Source organism: Malurus melanocephalus, unplaced genomic scaffold (assembly GCF_030028575.1).
Source record: "Malurus melanocephalus ecotype Western Australia unplaced genomic scaffold, MMel_1.1 scaffold_519, whole genome shotgun sequence".
NCBI classification, from domain to species: Eukaryota; Metazoa; Chordata; class Aves; order Passeriformes; family Maluridae; genus Malurus; species Malurus melanocephalus.
In genome coordinates, this window is record NW_026623751.1 from 191,957 (window position 1) to 210,533 (window position 18,577).

At 41.0% G+C, this 18,577-nt stretch overlaps 1 protein-coding gene across 1 annotated transcript in view; it reads right to left on the bottom strand.

Annotated features, from left to right (window-relative positions):
* Positions 1–16,992, bottom strand: part of CACUL1 (CDK2 associated cullin domain 1) — a 41,924-nt gene extending 24,932 nt beyond the window's left edge. The window contains exons 1-3 of the mRNA XM_057381650.1: positions 16,604–16,992; positions 10,451–10,577; positions 6,842–6,944 (exon numbers count right to left, since the gene is read on the bottom strand). Coding sequence (XP_057237633.1) covers positions 6,842–6,944; positions 10,451–10,577; positions 16,604–16,865 — 492 coding nt within the window. The 5' untranslated portion in view covers positions 16,866–16,992. The remainder of the gene's footprint in view (positions 1–6,841; positions 6,945–10,450; positions 10,578–16,603) is intronic.
* Positions 16,993–18,577: the final 1,585 nt, after the last annotated feature.

The window sequence follows — 18,577 nt, forward strand, 5'->3', positions numbered from 1 at the left end:
AGACTGAAATCAATTATTTGCYTGAGCATAGGCTCTTTCTCCACATCTCTTCATTTGTATTTATAGGACAGTAACTGGAGCAGGACTAGCTTTATATAAACTACTTGAACTGTCTAAACTAAAAAGCAGCACATAGCATCAAATTCAAGAGTAAACAGAAGTTGCTAAGATTTTTTATATTAAGTGGCCAGGATTAGAGCACAACTTGAATTTAAAATCTATATGTATTCAGCTATACCTATTACGAGAAAAAAAAAATGAAACTGCTTAGGCTGACACTTTTCACTCCTGGTCCTAGTCCAGAAAAACAGAACATATACATTCAGCTGCTCAAATTACAAGGGGAGGGGCAGATTTAAGCATGACATTTAATTCTTACAACACCCCAGCAACTATTAAGTCTTTAAAYCCACTCCTATCTTACCTGAGGGATGCATTACAGAAGCTGTTCAAAAATACAGAATACACACTCCTAGCCTAAGGTTTTCCAGGAAAGAAGAGGATCTGTTGTTCCTTCACTCCTCATCCTGAATCCTATGAAATTATCAATTGAGGCTTTTGGGAGCGTTTTTATATGTTTGTTGGGTTTTTTGATTGTTTGGGATTTTTTTAAAGGTACTCTATACATGCAGGCAGGCAGTTTAAACCCACTCATATATTTGCTTTCATCTACCACTCGTAGGGTTATGAACAGTTTTCCAGCACCAAGTTAACTGTGTGTCTATCCACAGGAATATTGAATGTTTGGCTGGATTTCTCAAACTGTGATGCAGCTGCATTTGCTTAACATCTTCAGCTTCTTTGTGAGTCAACTGCTTCTTAGAATAAAATACTATGSGGCTGCTGTTTAAAGGCTGATGTTGAAGACATAATTTCCCTACACATCAGTGGACAAACCAGCACTAAGAGAAATGAGAAGTCACAAGAAAATACATTTGAGAAAGGATGACATACAAGACATAGTCAAACAGAACAAGTAACTGGAGATCCTGCATATTAAATTATTAGATTTCAGCTAAGGGAAGRGTATCTAGCATTTCAATGCATCTGTGGGCAAGAAACTATATTTGTGAAAAAGATGTGGGTTTTTTCAGCTTGAAAACCAGTCTCAATAGCATTCTTAAATTGAACATATGAAATCAGAAGGCAGCTGCTGGCTCAAGATAACTTGGAAATGGCTCACAAGAAAKAAAGAGAGACAACAGTTCTGTGCTTGAGGAACACAAAGTTAATCTGTTTATGAAGAGTCATCTGGCACAATCAGCAAWATGTTTAGTAGAGTTTACATTCCTATGGTGAATGGGCAATTCCATTTTCCTGGGAATATGCTCACTGCCAAAATGCCAGCACATATGCTGCAGCATCTCTCCCACGCCTGGCAAGTAAAAAGGAAGAATGGCTATGACTACACAAATTAACCTGTTATTCATGCAAGTGGTCTGAATCTTCTAAAGCAGTCTTTGTTCTTTCTCAAGAAAATATAATTTGTTTACCTTGCCTTGCAATGTGTGTGATGCTCAGATCTACCTCACAAGACATGGGTATTATTAAAACTTTTTACAAAAAAACAGACATCAAACCAAGGCACAACTGATTCAAAGGCTGTGTCTTCCTAGTCAAGCCTGCACTCAAACCTGTTCAAAGCTCCAAAGCCTCATAACATTTTCTCACGTAACTGTCTCACAGCAGATTAGCAGGTGTGGGCCATGTTTCATTYCCATTCTACATGCTCCTAAAACAAAAAGATATTGTATCTAAAGATCATCAAAACTCTGTTTAGCAGTAGTGTTAGTTTAATACTAGTAGAGATGAGCCTGACTTTTGAAGTAGGCTCACCATATTTAGCTACCAAGTCAGACAATGCCCATACAAACAGTGTAATAAGGACTGGCCTCCCAGCAGGAGTAGWGCAAATAACCTGGCCTTCCAGAAGTACATTACTAATCATGCCTTCATTAGCAATTTGATTTACCAAGTTTACACAAAAAGAASCCATGGATGATGTTGCCAATATTTGTATTTCACAGACGAGCATAACTGTTCAATTCCATTAGAGCACTATATAAAAATAATGTAATACCACTGTACCTTGGAAAGCAAAAGACATCTGTGAAACAATCTGGAGYAAAACCACCTTAAAGCGTAAATATCAAGAAGTGGTATGAGATGGTCTCCAGTGTATAACTCTGTCCACAGCTAGAAATTCAGTTTTCCAAGTCCCAGTCCCTGGAAGCATTTTTATGCCACCCTGACTACATGCAAAGCCCACCAGGGTAAACATGACAAGCCACTTAAGCTTCATTACACAACTGTTTCTAAAAGWCAAAGTAAGGAAGTTCAGAAACTCATCTGAAGTTTGGAATAAGGCATTTGTATTCATCAGATTAGTGTTTCAGAAACAGTAGCAGCAGGAGATGACAGACTCCTCACAACTGKATGAAAACTCCACACAATCATGGGGACAAGGGAGAGCAAATAAGAGACACAGCAAATAAGACAGGAAAAGGCAAGGAAGGAACAGATTGTCCACAACAGATATTGCTAAGCTACATTTGAAAACAGATGACAACAGAGAATGACTCYTTTAAGTCTGTGTGTGTTCAGGTGTGCACATGCCATAGCAAACACACTGGGAATGCTGTTCTCTTAGATTCCTAAGTACATTAAATTCACAGGTGAGACAGGCCTGTAAGTGAGTTCTGTTGTGTGATCTCCATACAGATAATTTCTGCTTGATTTTTSTKTTAAWAYKATTGGTTTTAGTCCRATTTTTCTCTGTGTGCTTTAACCATGTAGCAGTATTAGAATGAACTTTGTCAAAGAACAGTGTCATGCTTTCACTAATATTAAAGCTGCTTTTGCTGATACCTTTACCACTGGCACTTTGAGCACCCTAAAACCCTCATTTGGGACACCTGATCCCCACACACATTTTCTGAAGGAAACAGCAGGAAGGACAAAACTTTCAGACACTGCACCGACTGGTTTGAGAGCTGACAAGACAGAAGGCTGAGAAATTGTAAGGATTAATAKCAGGCAGGAAACCTTTCTGGCATTGCACAACAAAGACTATAACTCTGAAGGTCCTGGGGGCCAAACAGCAGACATGCAAATTACCTATCAACACCAGTGACTCCTCAGTGCAATCATGTTCATTATAAAAAAATTTAATTCATCATCATAAAAAACCCCACCACAAACATAAAACAATAGATCCCTTTTTCTCTCTCCTCTAGATAAAAAAAAGGTGCAACATAACAAATAAAYGGTTTTCAGCTCTCAATCTTTTCACAAAGGAAGCACTGAGTTTATTCTAGCTAAAAGGAAAATATTACCCTGTACCTGAATAAAAAAGCTACTTTTGTAACAGGCCAGCTCAAAGCCACRGTGCATTCTGATTGTCAATGCTTTGAGTACTTTCCAGTGTCTTTTGCTGAAGAGATATGTAATGGGTAGAGTGCYTGATTTTAAATTACTTTATCAGAGTGCATAAGAATAAATGAAGCCAGAAACACTAGTGCCTAATGCAAATACAATTTTATTCATTTTAAAGAGATGTATTTAATTTGAAAGCATATRCTTGTGTATTCACCCTATCTCATACATCTGAATGACTCAGCAATTACCCACAGAAACARCTGACATTATTTTAAACCACAACATAATGAACTATGTCCATTACCAGTGAAATGTTTCCAAATAAAGCATCTTAGAAAAATCATCTGTATGCCACAGGCTTCACAGACCTCAAGACAACAGGAAACAAGTTAATTTGTGTTTTCTGCAGCCAGACGTTATTTTTYTTAAGCTGACAAAATTCAAAATTCTGATCAACTCAAGAATGAGGGAGATTTAATTCTCAATTACTGAAAGCCCCACATGGCAAAACTCAGTCATAACTAATGCAAAGAAGCTGGTCAGACATCAATGGCAGGAAAGGGAAGCAATCTTAACTCAGAGTCTCTCCATAGCAGYCTGAAGAGAGGATCATTTACTTACAGATATAGTAATGAGGGTCCTGCAAATGGCTTGGCATCCAGGAGGCCCCATATCAGCCTGATGACAAGCAATCCATCTCATCTAAATGTACTATTACTCAGCAGGCACTGCTCTTCRCCCAAGGTCCAACATGCAGAAAATAACATCAGCCCAGTCACATTTTCCTATGGCCTCTGCCACCACTGAAAGTAACTCTTTYAAGGTGAAAACGAGAAGCAGAGCTTCAGGAATACACAGGAATGAATGAGGTAACAAACACCAACACCACACCAAGTGGTGGAAAAAGCAGAAGACACACAGGATGACCAGGGACTGTTCGAGTGTCCCAGCACAGAGCCTGGGACACACAGCTCAGGACACCTGAGTGTCCACCACTCTGTGACCAGCTGGTCAGACAAGCTGAGGGCTACATAGACAGGGAGAGGGAAAATAAATACATATAAGGAGTTTCTGCAGAATGCCCTGAAGAGTGAAACCAAAMTCCATTAGGACTAAATCCATGCAAGAGCAAGTCTGACCAGTCCCCTGAGGTGCTCCCACTTTTACTGTTTGGTATCTGGGTTTTACTGCTTAGGCTGTTGATGAGTGGTTCCTGTAGGAGACAGCTTGCTCTGGCATGTTGGTTACATGCAGACATTGTGCAGCCCACTCGCCATTAAACTGTTACAATCAAGGCAAAATTGCTGGCCTGTYCAGAGAAAGATACTGCATTTGCCTGCCATTTGAGTTTCCACAAGCATCTGCYTTCTTACACACACCAATATTTCTGCTTATACTGGGCTACTTTAGCAACTCTAAATATTAAAAACCAACAACTTGCATCAAGTCATAGCTTGCCAACTAAACAGAACTCTGCAATTCCCTTAAATGTTGGTGGCAGGTGGAATGAGATTATGTCAGAAAGCAAAACACCACAAACTCTACATTAAAAGGATTTGAATACATAGGGTTTTTTATTGTTTGCCTGTTTGAGCCAGAAACTTCCAAGCAACCAACRTTTACAAAGTAATTTGTTATTGTTGCTAGGGTAAAGATCTAGAACTGCATTTTCAACATAAATTCAGACTGACTGAATGTCACAAAAATGTATTAAGATCAAAGATGTATCAGGATAATAAAATTAATTGCAGTATTTTCTTCAGAGCAAATTTCACAAYCCACAGCTAAAAGAGTTTCTTTACAGAACAATTTTTGAGGCAYGTGCGTTTTACCTCAAGAGGCTCAAAAAGATTTATCCAAATGTCATCCAGATGTCATCCAAAAGCAGTCACATACACACATCAGACAAAACTCACATAATGCACTCAAAGATGGTATCATGTTATATTACAGGTGTGTCTAACCTACATAAGAAACTTTTGCAAGGCTAAGATTGCATTAAACAGTTGTCTCAATTATTCTTTCAACAAGCTGATGTTCAGAAGCCAGCCTTGTTTTCAGGCAGAAGTATTTAGGCTCATATGTGCAAAAGCAAACTTTAAAATCAGCTGTCTCTGTTTTGGAACTTTAGAGAAAACAGTCATGSACTAGCTCAGAGTAAAGAATTTGGGGTATTCCCAAATTCAAATTGAACTAAAGCAGCATACTACCAGAGGATATATCAGAAAAACTGGCTAAACCTGTATAGCTGAAATGAATCATAGTTCTCACAAACAGAAGAAGAAATGTACAGGCTGCACCAGCTCAGCAGAACCAAAGGAAGGTTTTATTTTAAATATTACGTTCACCAACTTCAAGCAATTTTTACAAACCACTGAGGCTGTCACTCCACGAGGAATAAAGAGAACATAAAAGCGAAAACAAGGAAGAACCTAGTTCAAGATATGTCATAGTCAAATACCATACCTATTAAATGCTGGGTGGTTATTTTTCTTTATAAGGAGAGCCACAAGAGGAAGAGTGCAACAGAGAAACCACAGTGCTATAAATTTTGATGGGAATGCACATTTAGACAGAAGTACCTGATGCAGTTAAAGCGTTAAGACTGCTTTGGGCTGACAGAAATTAGTCATCAACGCATTAGAAACACTGAAAAATCTGCTGTAGTTTAGGGTTTTTTTTGTATTTGGCATCTCTACTTCATGTACTGCAAATCAGTACAGAACTCGATCAGTAATGGAAGTGAAAAAAGCTGCAGGGAAAAAAATCAAGCTGTTGCTGCTACAACACTGACAGTTTTAAGTACATATCTAGAGATTCTAGTCTAAAAGGAATGTTCAACAAGGAACACACATGAAAACAAACATGGATGCACAAATAAGATGCAGAGAAGGATAGGGATGTACAAACTGTATATATTAGGACTGCTGTAAACCACTGACATCTAGAGATAGGCAAGAAAAATGCAGAATARACTAACACAGAACTCAATATGCAGTAGTTCTTAACTTATACTTCACGATCTATATTTAATTCACTTMTTTTTTTTTTCTTTCAGATTTTCTCTTTTGTGCTGCTTGTGGTGCACAAGAACCATTAACAATTTATACACATTTACACAGGAATGGCAGACATTTAACTCATGTGCTCAGACCATGTTTCACTAAGGTATTTACATCCCAGATTATATTTTAGATTTCCCATTCTCCATTCTTCCATTACACATAATATATTCACGTTTAGCCACTGCACTCCACATGGCTRAGATATCCAAGGTTTGGCAGTGCCAAGCCTTTGGATCTAATAATTGRTTTTCTGTCTGACAGTGAATGAAGTAGTTGACAATTTTCTAAGTTAATGTAAATCAGTCTTAATAGCAATCCYCTCCACGGGCCACCTACATGCTGCTCTGATATAATCACATATCCCAGGAAAGAGAGAATTAGATTGTGCAGCTTCTTACCTGCAGCTCCTTTGAGACTCTCTCTAAGTGGTTAGTTATCTTTTTTATTAGGTCACTATACATCTGTTCCGAATGCTGCTGGCATACACACTTATACACACAACTGCAGAAACAAATATAGGAACAAACAATGAACTTACAACAGTTTGCAATGAAGGGTAACAGACTTCAAAATATTTTCTTCAAGTTTCAATGTTGAYGATAATAGAGTTAATTGAATGATTGTTGAACTTTTAAATACAGTCCCAAGCTTGGAATGAGCTCTAGCAGGCTCTTACAGCTCCCCTGGAGGCTCCAGAGTGTCCACCCCTTTCCCCCTCCCCAGCCTCATTTTAACTTACAATGAGTTCTCTTAATAGTGCACTCCAAAACACCCAGGACAATTCTGTCAACAGCACATTCCTACTTCTGGCTTTTGACTCTCCCGTGAATGAAGCATTTTAATGCTTATTAAAATAAGCAGGTTTAACAATTCTATGAATATTCCAGCACAAAACCCTTACTAAAAGAAGGGAAATCTTACCATTGAAATTGCATCAAAACAGTACCTGGTAGTTTTCCAAACAAATGTCAAAAATGCCAAAATTACAGACCCAAGCATGTTACTCTATGCTTTGTTGCCTAAATTCTAAGGAAATTCTACACTTCCATAAGAAAGAAAGATGCAGAAAAAAGAGGAACAAGACTTCCATTCTGCATTCCAAGGCTTGGCTGTGTTAACTCTGGTCTTCAGTGTTACCTTTGTTTCTTAAGAATATTTATTGCTCTCATACTGCAATATAACATCTGCAAAATAAGGCTACATATTTACAGCAGTTGCAAAGTAAATACATGTATTACTTTCACCAAGGTATTATTAGAGGAGTCATCAATGCCTGTCTAACACCAATATTCACCTGTACCAAGCACCTTTTACTTCTCAGTCAGCATTCTGAAATTTAGCTGTCTAATCCAGGAGGCCGAGGAAGACTTCACCCAGTATCTTGAGCAAGTCACATCTCCTCTGCTCTGCCCCACTCTACACTCCTCTGTACCAACAACTGTGACAGGAATCAATTTAGGCCAGAGACTGCTCCTTAGCATATGTGCAAACGGTTGATTTCCAGGGAGATCCAGACCCCAGACTTGAATTCTGCAGTCTTTTAATGGTTCCAAAAGCCCAAAGCAATAGGACAGCAACACTGTGTCTCTGTAGGGGAACTATGATTTCCAGTTCTCTGCTGAGAAGGGGATACAAAGACAGGCAAACTACAAAGATGGCAAAAGTCTGCTTATTTGGTGAACCATGCTATTTCTTTAAAACCATAAGCATCCTCCACCTCTTGTATTACTATATTTTAAAAAATAACTAAGTATCTGTAGTTTGATATTATTTAAATAACACCAGTCAAAGTCATCCTTTTTCTTTTATATCAAGTCTATCAATAGCAGATACGACATCGAGAAACAAGCAAATGCAAAAGACATTTTGGTTTAATGCTCTTTGCTAAGAGCAAGAATAGCAGTTTAGTTTGGATCAAAGAGAGAAACACTGATAAGGAAAGTGAGACTGATTTTTGTGATCTCTTACAGCATCAGCCAGGTGGGTAACCACAGCACATGGCCACACATTTGTCTGCTCCACAGCTAACCAGTATACAGCTACTTCCATAAGCTGACTGCTTCATTTACATGCAACTAAACTGAATTTAAAAGTACACTTCTCCTTAGTATTGCATACTATTATTATTACTAGTATTACTATTGCTGCATCTATTTCTGCATCTCTATATTCTGTAGTCAAACACCAGTCTTCCCACGTACAAACAGGGTGTGTTTACCTTTTATTTGAACACTTCTATTTAGAGGTTCCTTCCCCATTTTGAGATCCTGTTTTCAGTTCCTGATTGTGGGCTAATTCTGTGAATCACCCTTGCCCTGCTATTACCCAAAAGAAGTCACGAGCTTGTTCTTTAACATAACCAAACACCTTAGGAAAAGGAAAACCCAGGAAGGACATTAGAGGGTAAGCAGTAGGTGACAGGAATGAATATCCAAGCTTTCTCAACTGTCCTGAGGAACAAAAACTACACWGCACTTGGCAGGCAGTGGAGGTTGCCAGAAGTACAGCTTAACTGTGCACTTTTTCCTCACCTCAAACCTTCCTTCACACCTCTCTGCCAATTTATCCAACCCTTTTATGACAGGAAGTGACTACGCACAGGCAGGCTTTGGATTCAGATTTGAAAACAGTCACTAACGACACTTTGATACCTTACAGATAAACTGATCTATTGTAAATATCTGCACAGACACCGTGGCAGTTATCTCCTAGCTCTCACTGCTGGGGACTAGACACCTACAGCTATCAGTGACCATGTCAAATAGAGTCATTTGGGTTTCTAATAATGTATTTTGAGTTTGCATTATGGAAACCTTGATTCCTTTAGTCAGCACAAAGATGACCAAAAATACTACAGTATTTTCACCTCAGTTTCACTGTAAAGACTAAAGAAAAAAAGACATGTAGCTGTTTGAACCGCTTCAAGAAACATTTCATTTTTCAGACTAAAGAACTGGCCTAGTTCTTTAGWCTGTTCTTCTAGTTCTAGAAGCAGAGAGGATCTAAACACCAAGTCTGTTAGAGACTCTCAATAATACTCCATGCAAACATCCTTATTAAATTCAGTTTTTAAAAATAATCAATTATCCTTCCCCTGTCAATCTATCTTGTCTTGATTGTCAATTAAAGGAACAGTCTAAAAATAYTTTTAAAAATAAAATCAATCTCCTGGTTGGAAGAGGCTGTGGCAGAGTAATTACAATCACAGACATAATTTTTTTAAGAAAGCTGACACACCAGCTTTACCAGTTACTACCACAAAACTATGGAAAATCTTTAGTTTTGGTAATAGTAAAATACATRCAACAGATATCCAGATATTTGGTTTGCAGCAGCAGTGTGATGGGGAAGCAAATCCCCCATCATCTCACTCTCTTAGCCTGAAGGGCAGCTCTGGTGTGTGATCAGAACCCTTCTACAACTGCAGCTCCAAGAGAGGTATGAGCCAAACCTTCTCCAGACAAGAATACAAAGGCCTGTTCTTCAAACAGCCTGGAACTGCACATAGCTGAGCCAGGGGAGAACAAACCAAACTCATCTGAGGCAAAACACACAAATGATAATTTACATCAAAGCACCTTGGACCAGTTGCTTCTATTTCCTTCTGCACATCAACCGCACCAAATTGGCTCTTAYTAGATATGATGAAGAAGCCTTTTGAAACATTAAGTCATCTGCCTGCCATGCCAAACTCTTTGGAAAAAGGGATGTTGAGTATTTAATACATTCCTAGTACAGTACACTAAACAACTGTGATGGAGTTTATTTTAATGTGTTTTCTGCACTTACACATTTTAATTCTTCAGTGTTTATTCCTGTTAACATGGGATATCAGGATATGTATGTATTATTCACTCTAATCATTTAAACAGTTTTGTATTTCACATAACCTTCCCATCTGTCTCCTCAAAGGTACAAAATACAACATATGCATAGGTRGCAAGATCAAATAAACACTTCATTTTAAAGAAAAAAAAAAGTTGTGTAGCATTTAAAGTATTTCTTACCTGTATATTTGTTCATAGGAGATAGGGATGTAGTCACCAGGACTCTGAGTTAAAAGCTGATCTATGGCACTGTCCAACTTTGGCCAATATGTGCTCTTATAGTCTTCAATTGTTATAACATTCATTACTGCAAGAAAAAGACAAAAATAGATTTACTAACTTCACCTAAAAGACTAGAAGCAAGTGAAGCACAGAGTATTTTCTGTGATTTCAGATCACACCAATAAGCAGGCCAAAACACCTGGGAACAGCTTTCTTCCACCAAGATAACCTCATCTAAAACTAAAGCCCAGACTTCAAATTGTATCCTTGTATTTACAAAAAATAAAATCAGAAAACCTGCCAAAAGAGTGCTTGGATATTTCTTAGGAGCCCAAGTAACAAGKAAAAGCAAACTCCTGGGAGTTTTAATATGAAAATATAATAACAAAAAATCAAAAAAAGATTAGTTCAGATTAATAAATAATGTAACTTTGTGGCAGTTCAGAATCAATTATTAACACAGCATCTTCACATTMAGGAGAAGAAGCTCTGGCCAAGACTGGTAGTTTTTTGAATACTCCTTCCCAGCAGATGTATTAATTTCACAAGTCTCAGGTGGACTTGGTCTGAAAGCTTGGTCTGATGCAATTCCCTCTGCCTTCAAGTGCAGTTAGGCTTCCAGGCAACGTTTTTGAATCTGTATTTACCACTCCCCTCTAGCAAGGACAATTACACTCCTTTTCCAGATAAGGATCACCAGAGGGAAGAATAAGAGGTGTTTAAATCARCATTTCCCATTGCTCCCTGATTTTCCTCCTGAGCTTCCCAAGTGCACCCTCTCTCACCAGTGACTCCAGGTGCCTTCATAGCCACAGCAGGGTTTGCACCTCTCTTTTTTCAGGGAGGATTTCTAACCCAACCACTSCTGGCTCAGTTCCAATAGGTTCTCACCCTCTCTTCACAGCCATACTTGCAGAATTACCTCGCTGCCTTGTCACACCACCACAGYTTCACAGCATCCACTCAAAAAGCCCTCAGAAAGCAACAGCACCTCAGTCAAATCTCTGATTTGAATTCAAGCTACAAAATCAAATCAATTAAAAAAAAATGGATCAAAACTCTCCAGCCCAGGAAATATAGAATCATTTCTTCATTCATACTCCACAAGTGGGTCTGGACTACACAGGACAGAAAATAAGGATATTTCTCACCACACACAGACCAGTTTAGACACAACACTGGAAAGAAGTATTTTTGTTASGGCTGAATTTTAAATACACATTTAAATTTAGATTCACTGCTGRGTTTGAGAGGCAATATTTTTGAAATGTATTTTCACAAAGGGTTTAAAGGAGCTGAGTGAGTCACATTTGGCAGCATTATGAGGAACAATTCTAAGGAAATTAGCAAAACAGTTACGAGTATCATGAGGGAAAAAAAAGAGATCATAAAGAGAACACGGAATAGAGAGAGRTGTGAGACAAGGAAGTGTTGGAACTCTCTGTGCGAGCAAGTATTACAGATTTCTTTGTGTATCTTCTTAGGCTATTTCAGCCACAAACTCTGCTTAGAGAAGGATGTTAGTGCAGCACTCTTGGCTCCCTTTCATCCAGCTACAGCCATTGGTCCACTCTTGCTTCATAGCTGTTACAGAATCAGATCTAGTTAACCTAAGGTGTCTGAGCAGTGACCAGGTGCTGCAGGACACTGCCCCAACAGCCCAGCCTGCAATCTGAAAGTACAACACTGTTTGCTAWCGAGTGAATAAAGGTCACAGGTACACAATCACCAGGGTTTAAGTTAACAAGTCCAACAAGTCAGCTCCCCCACGCAAAAGCAACCATGCAGTCAGCAACATCAGAGCACCTCCCTGGCARTAAATTCAGGCCTTATTCCTTGCTTTGCAATATCTTGTTTGAGTTGTCATCTTTCACAGAGCCCACACTCCAGGCAGATGTTCTCAGAAGYAGCTTCCACATAGTAGCTTCACTATTCATGCCTACGCTCAGCAGCAAAACCTGAGCTTTTCTTTCTCACTTTGCTACCCCAAAACARATGGGCCTCCACAGAATACATTAAACTGAAGTCAGCATAAATGTTAGACCAAGACTTGCTTTAAGATTTCAATGTACAATCATGCCTACATCTGGTTTAACATATTAAATGAGCACTATAAATTTGAAAGAAAATAGTCAAATAAGAATTGAGAACACCGCAAAATAATTTTAATGGGCTGTTGAGATGGTAATTTATTTTTTTCCCCAAGATGGAAAAAGAAAACAGCAGCAGCCAGAAGATCTGCCCACTAGACACGCTGCACAGGTAAAGGAAAAAATGCTTTCATGAACAGCCCCGTGAGACTTGCATAGGAAAGTCTGCATAGAAAATTTACTGATAAATTCATGGTAACATTCTAGAAAAGCTTCATTCTCATTCAGAAGTCTCTTTACAAGTACTATGTAATTTGATTTCCACACTTCAGTTCTGAAACTAAGCCAACCACAATATTTACATAGMTAAAAGTCCAAGACTACAAACTGAACAATCACTATTTTTATTCTTCTAATCCAGAAAACAAATTACTTTAAAATTTTAATAACTGTCACTAGTTAGTAATGTCCTTTTTCTCCTGACAGTGCTTACACACAAAAAAATGAAGGGTGGTTTAAATTAAGACCCTCCAACTACAAACTCTGCAAGAACAAGGATGAGACCAGGAAGAAGGGAATCACACAGATCCTTAGCAAGGAAAGACAGACTTTGCYTTAATTTCTTACTTTTCTATCTTTTTAGGATGTCATGCTTAAATGTTTGTCCCTACATCAGGTATTCAGGATTTAAAAGGTTTTTCCTAACAGTTTCCATTCCCAAACTGGCTGGTTTCTCAGAATTGACGTTGATATTTTTGATTTTATCCAACTCCAGCAAGTGGGGGAGGGGRACAKGGGGAGAAATCAGTCTGATAGAATGGAAGTCAATATTTTCCAGAGAATTTGRCATTTTTCAAAGAATTATTAAAGACTTCACAAGTAAAGCTTGAGCAACAACTGCYGTTTTTCCATATACAGAAAAGTTCAAAAGAAAAACTGTTTAAGTCAAATGCAGCAGTGAAACCATAAAAAGAATATGCATGAGCTATCATAACCCAGATATATCAGTATTATAGTCATAATGGAAACACAGTCTGCTTCAAGCTACCAAATTCTTTGATATCAACTTCAATGAAAAGAATGGCAAAACCAACTAAGATTAAAAAACACCAAGAGCAGGTATACATCCCCAGGAAACTGGTAATAAAATCTTACACACACTTTTTCAAATCTATAGTTAAAAAGCAAGAGACAGAGCAGGATGGCTGATTCAACCCACTGCCAAGTATGTAGACATCAGTCTGACAATTATCTGTCATTTATTTTGGCAATAAAAATGAAAGAAAGCAACTAAGCATCTCTGAGCTTTATTTCATCTCACCAAGTGACACACACAAAATTCTACTGCTCAATTAGCAGAGCACCCTACAATCCTCAAATATTTTGCCARAGTGTACAAACTCTTCAGGCAGCTGTCCAAGACTCATCTACAGACTGTGGCCCTGTGCCTTCCTTTTTCTCAGCCCCCATGCCCACGTTTACACAATAGATTTTGCTCTGCCCCTCTGCCTGATACATCCCAGCATACATTAGCAAGTTTATGAGTTTGCCCCGTGGTTGCCTTCAATTCTATGYTATTTTTATAGCATGTTTCTCAGCCTGCATTAAGGCTGCTTAGTAAAAGTAACTTTTCCTTCATCAGGCCATTTGCCYACGCAGCAATGCACACACACAGCACTGAACAAGGTTACGCAACAGGGAAGGCAACAGATTTAATGGATATGCCAATGCACAAAGCCACATTGCCTGTCCCAAATGGCACTGGCATCAACGAGGTTCTAACCATCCCTGCTTGAAAAGGATAAAAGAAACAAGAAGGAAACTCTTCATTGTTCACCACATTTGAGTTATGCTGCAATTTACTATTATGGAAGAGTTTTTCTTGAAGTAGTAAAAGTTCTTAGTCTTCTTTTCTTCTTCATGACTTTGAAAAAATACTTTTCACTACTGCTTTATAAATCCACAACTATGACTGAAGCTGATTAACTATAAATACTTAGTTTTAAGTATACCACAACACAGGTTTCCTTTAAGTAGCTTTAACTAGAAGAAAAGCTATTAAAGAAAAGCTATTAAATGAACTGTGCATTATTCCAATTGTAGCTCTCAGTCTTACCAAAATCTCAAGGAAGAAGAACCGGATTTAGCTCCTTTTGTCCAGGACAGCCTCTGCATCATGAAGCAAGGCAGGAGTTCTTGCTTATTGAACTGCAGAACTGATTCATGCAGCAGAGAACAGAACTTTCCTATCAAGCTTAGGACCAGCAAACATCCTCCACACATGTTCTGCCATTACTGGGACAGAGCAGACAGGAGGGATCCAGCACATGCTGTTTCCCTCTTCACTGAACCTTYACATTCAAAGAAATCTTTCTCCATTTTCCCACGTGTGAAAACTAAACAGAGGTGATTAAGGAATCCTCTGCCAGAGCCAGGATAAGAACGGGCAGGATCCCAACTCAGCTCCTTTAGGTCCTCAGTTCACACCACTTCACTCAGCTCCTTTAGGTCCTCAGTCCATACCACTTCACTGGACTTGTTCTGTTCATTGGCATGTACAAGACATGCATCCACAACGCAAAGGTGTAAAAAAGCTCTATTGAACTTAGAGAATTTYCTATTTTGCACTAAAATCAATTAAAAAAAACAAAACAGTAAGATAATATGTTGGGATACCAATACTGGAGAAGTGAAAAAAGAACTCCAAAACCACACCCTAAGCAAAATCATGCTCTGCATCTGCTTCTCCCCCTCAGATATAAACTGTGGATTAGCTGGAAAGTCACCTTCCCACTTGCTGGATTTTCATTCTGAAACAGAAAGAAAAACTAATATTCTGAATGTCTGGACTAGGAATTCAAGAGCCCAGTTTAGCAAGGTCGAACAACATCTCATTTCAACTGTCTCGAGTTTTTAGAAGCCACCCCAAGGTACCTGGAGCCCTGACAAGCAAGGCAGGCAAAGTGCCAGGGAGCTCACAGAGCCTGAGAGTCTCAACTTCAAAGCARCCAGCCTTGGCCAAGTGCCACAAAACCCAGGCTATCTGTGAAGCAGAGATCCAGAAGCCTGAACTTTGAGCTTTTCATCATCTCTGGACATGGACAGGAGAGAGAGCACAGGGGGAAGCAAGGAGGACATGCAAAATAAAGTGCATTTCTCATCAAAATTTGATCATGGCAGTTACACAGTTACACTTCCAGGAATACTTTTAACTATCCAAATCCAAGAGAAAAAAAAAAAAAAACGCCTGTTTTGACCAGAGGGGTGACTTTAATAAACAAAAGTAGAACTGAAATGTAGAGCAAAAAATCTTCTCTTCCCTTGATCCTAGCTCAAAAAAAAAAAACCCATTTTTGTTAAAAGCTACATGCAAAACGCAAGGCAAGGTTGGATGGTGCTCTGAACAACCTGGTTTAATGGAAGGTGTCCCTGCTCACGGCAGGGGGGTTGGAACAAGATGGTCTTTACGGTCCCTTGCAACACAAACCATTCTGTGATATAATGATTCCATTATGATGCCATTATGATTCCATTGCAAAGTACTGGGTTAATTTGGGTAAATTAATCCTCTGTCATTCTCATCAGGCCTTTGCAGACACATGTCCCTTCCACGACAGCACGCCCCTTTCCAGGGGCTCTGCCCATATCTGCCACCAGCAATCCCAAACAGGCTTCCTATCTACGATTCATCTCCACGTTTTTCAGGCAGAAAGACGAAGTCTATAGGACAGAACGACCTAAGCTAAAAGGCTTCCGAAAAAGCAAAACCGAGAGCCCTGCCCACGCTCACTCTCCCAGGTCTACAGCCAGATCTAGCGTGACAGTAAAGCACAAGTTGGGGCGCTGTGCGAGAAAGGTTATTTTCGCCTTCTAATGCGCCTTAACCCGTTTAGACTTCGCTTCGAGAAGCCTCTCGGGGCAAGACCACGGAGGGGTAGGACAGAGCCGAGCCCGGCCCCAGAAGGGAGCGGGGGCAGCGGCGCAGGCGAGGCCCCCCCGTGCCCAAGCCCGGGTCACTCACGGAACTTGGAGGTCGAGGCGCTGATGTTGATGGCGGCGATGGCCCCGGCCGCCCCCGCCCTGCCGGCGGCAGTSCCCGGCTCGCAGCCCCGCAGCCCCGCGCCGTTGTGCTCGGGCCCGGCGGGGCGCGGCGGCCCGGCCGGTGGCAGCAGCCGTTCCCCGAGCAGGTGCCGCCCGTAGCCGCCTGCGCCCCAGTTGTTGTGGTTCTGGTCGTCCATCATGGCCTCGCCGCCGCCCTCCTCCTCCATGCTCTCCTCCTCCATGGCGGGAGCCTGGCTGCGGGAGCGGGGCGGGATCAGCGCCCGCCGCCCATCGCCGCCGCCTCAGGCCCGGCGGGGCTCGGCGGGCTCGGCCCGGGCCCCAGCCCAGCTCCGGCCGCGCCGCGCGACACTTCGCGCCGGCCGGGCGGAACGCGGCGGCCGCGCCGGGCGGCAGCGCCGCGGGGCATGCTGGGGGATGTAGTCCTGTGGGCGGAGCGAGAGGCGGAGCGCGGAAGGAGGCGCGGCCTGCGCGGGGTCCGGGCCCGCCCGCCCGGGGATCGCTCTGCCCGGGGATCGCTCTTCCCGGTTCCTCCAGCCCAGGGAGCTTTTCCCTGGAGCGAGAGGCTCCGGCAGGGCCGAGAGAGCGGGCCTGTGCTGTCAGCGCCCTCTGGCGGGCCCGCGGCGGCCGGGAAGGGCCGACCCTCTGGAAAAGGGASCGAACGGGGACCGGGATGTCACGTCCATAAGGGGATGTCACCCCCTCTTCTCCCTCTTCGGGACCGACCCGGGCTGCTGGGAGGTGTCCCTGCCCTGTCCCTTCCAAACCAGCCTGTTCTGGGACCTGTGAAATGCCTGCAGAACGCTGCTCTCTCACGGCGTTCCCATTCTCCTTCTAATGGTGACTAACCTGCGCAAATAATGTATAAACACATTTGTCTCGCAATAACAGTGTAGCAGTTTAAAATTGTTTTTAATATGCTCTTGGCCAGGAGCTRTAGTCATAGGACAAGGAGTAATGGATACAAATTGAAAGACGGGGAATTAAGGTCARGTATTAGGAAGAAATTCTTYGCTGGGATTGTGGTGAGACACKGGRACAGGTTTCCYAGGGAARTCSTGGATTTCCCATCCCTGGCAGAGTTCAGGGACACTTTGGATGAGCCTTGAACCACCTGGCCTAGCAGAAGGTGTCCTCTTTCATAGCAGCAGGCTTGTGACTAGATGGTCTKTAAGATCCCTTCCATCCCCTTCACATTCCACGATTCTGTGATAATATTGTCTAGTTGCCTTCAAGTACATTMGTTTAGGTTTTATTTTCATTTTCACCTGGATACTGTGATAGAAGAACGGAAATGAGTAGTGGGTTTTTACTGGAAATAGATTTCCACTGTGTGGGGTTTTGATCTTGCTTTGAAAGAAAAAAAAAATAGATAAAATAACAGGTGCCTTGCCTTCTTTCCAAAATAACTCATAAAAAGTGAAAAACATGTCATCTGTTTTCCAAGTAGAAACACCAGGTTTTATTTTAGCATGAGACAAAAYAGTTCTGTTTTACAGAAGCAGAAGATGCCACTGATTTCACAGCACAGTGGAACCGTCTCAGGTTGCTTTGATAAAGACAGGTGATGAGAACAGTTTGTCCCTGTTGCATGGTGGTGGGGGGTTGTACATTTTGGACCTAACGCTGGTTTTGCTAGGTGTCAAGATCACACCCTGAGCATTAATGCCCTTAAATTGATGCACTCAAACCCACAGACACTTCTGTCCATTTTTCATCTCAGCAAACACCAGCAAGTCACCATTTTATCTCAGAGTCCAAACCTGATTTGGAACCTCAGGCACAGATCTCAGAATACAGGTTCAGCACATTCACACACCTGCTTTGGCTGTTGATTTGTTCCCATCTACACCTTAACCACACCTGGAAAGAGAACAGACAGGACATTTTTGTTCACTCTGCTACAATTTGTGTTTACTGAGTTGGACGTGCACTG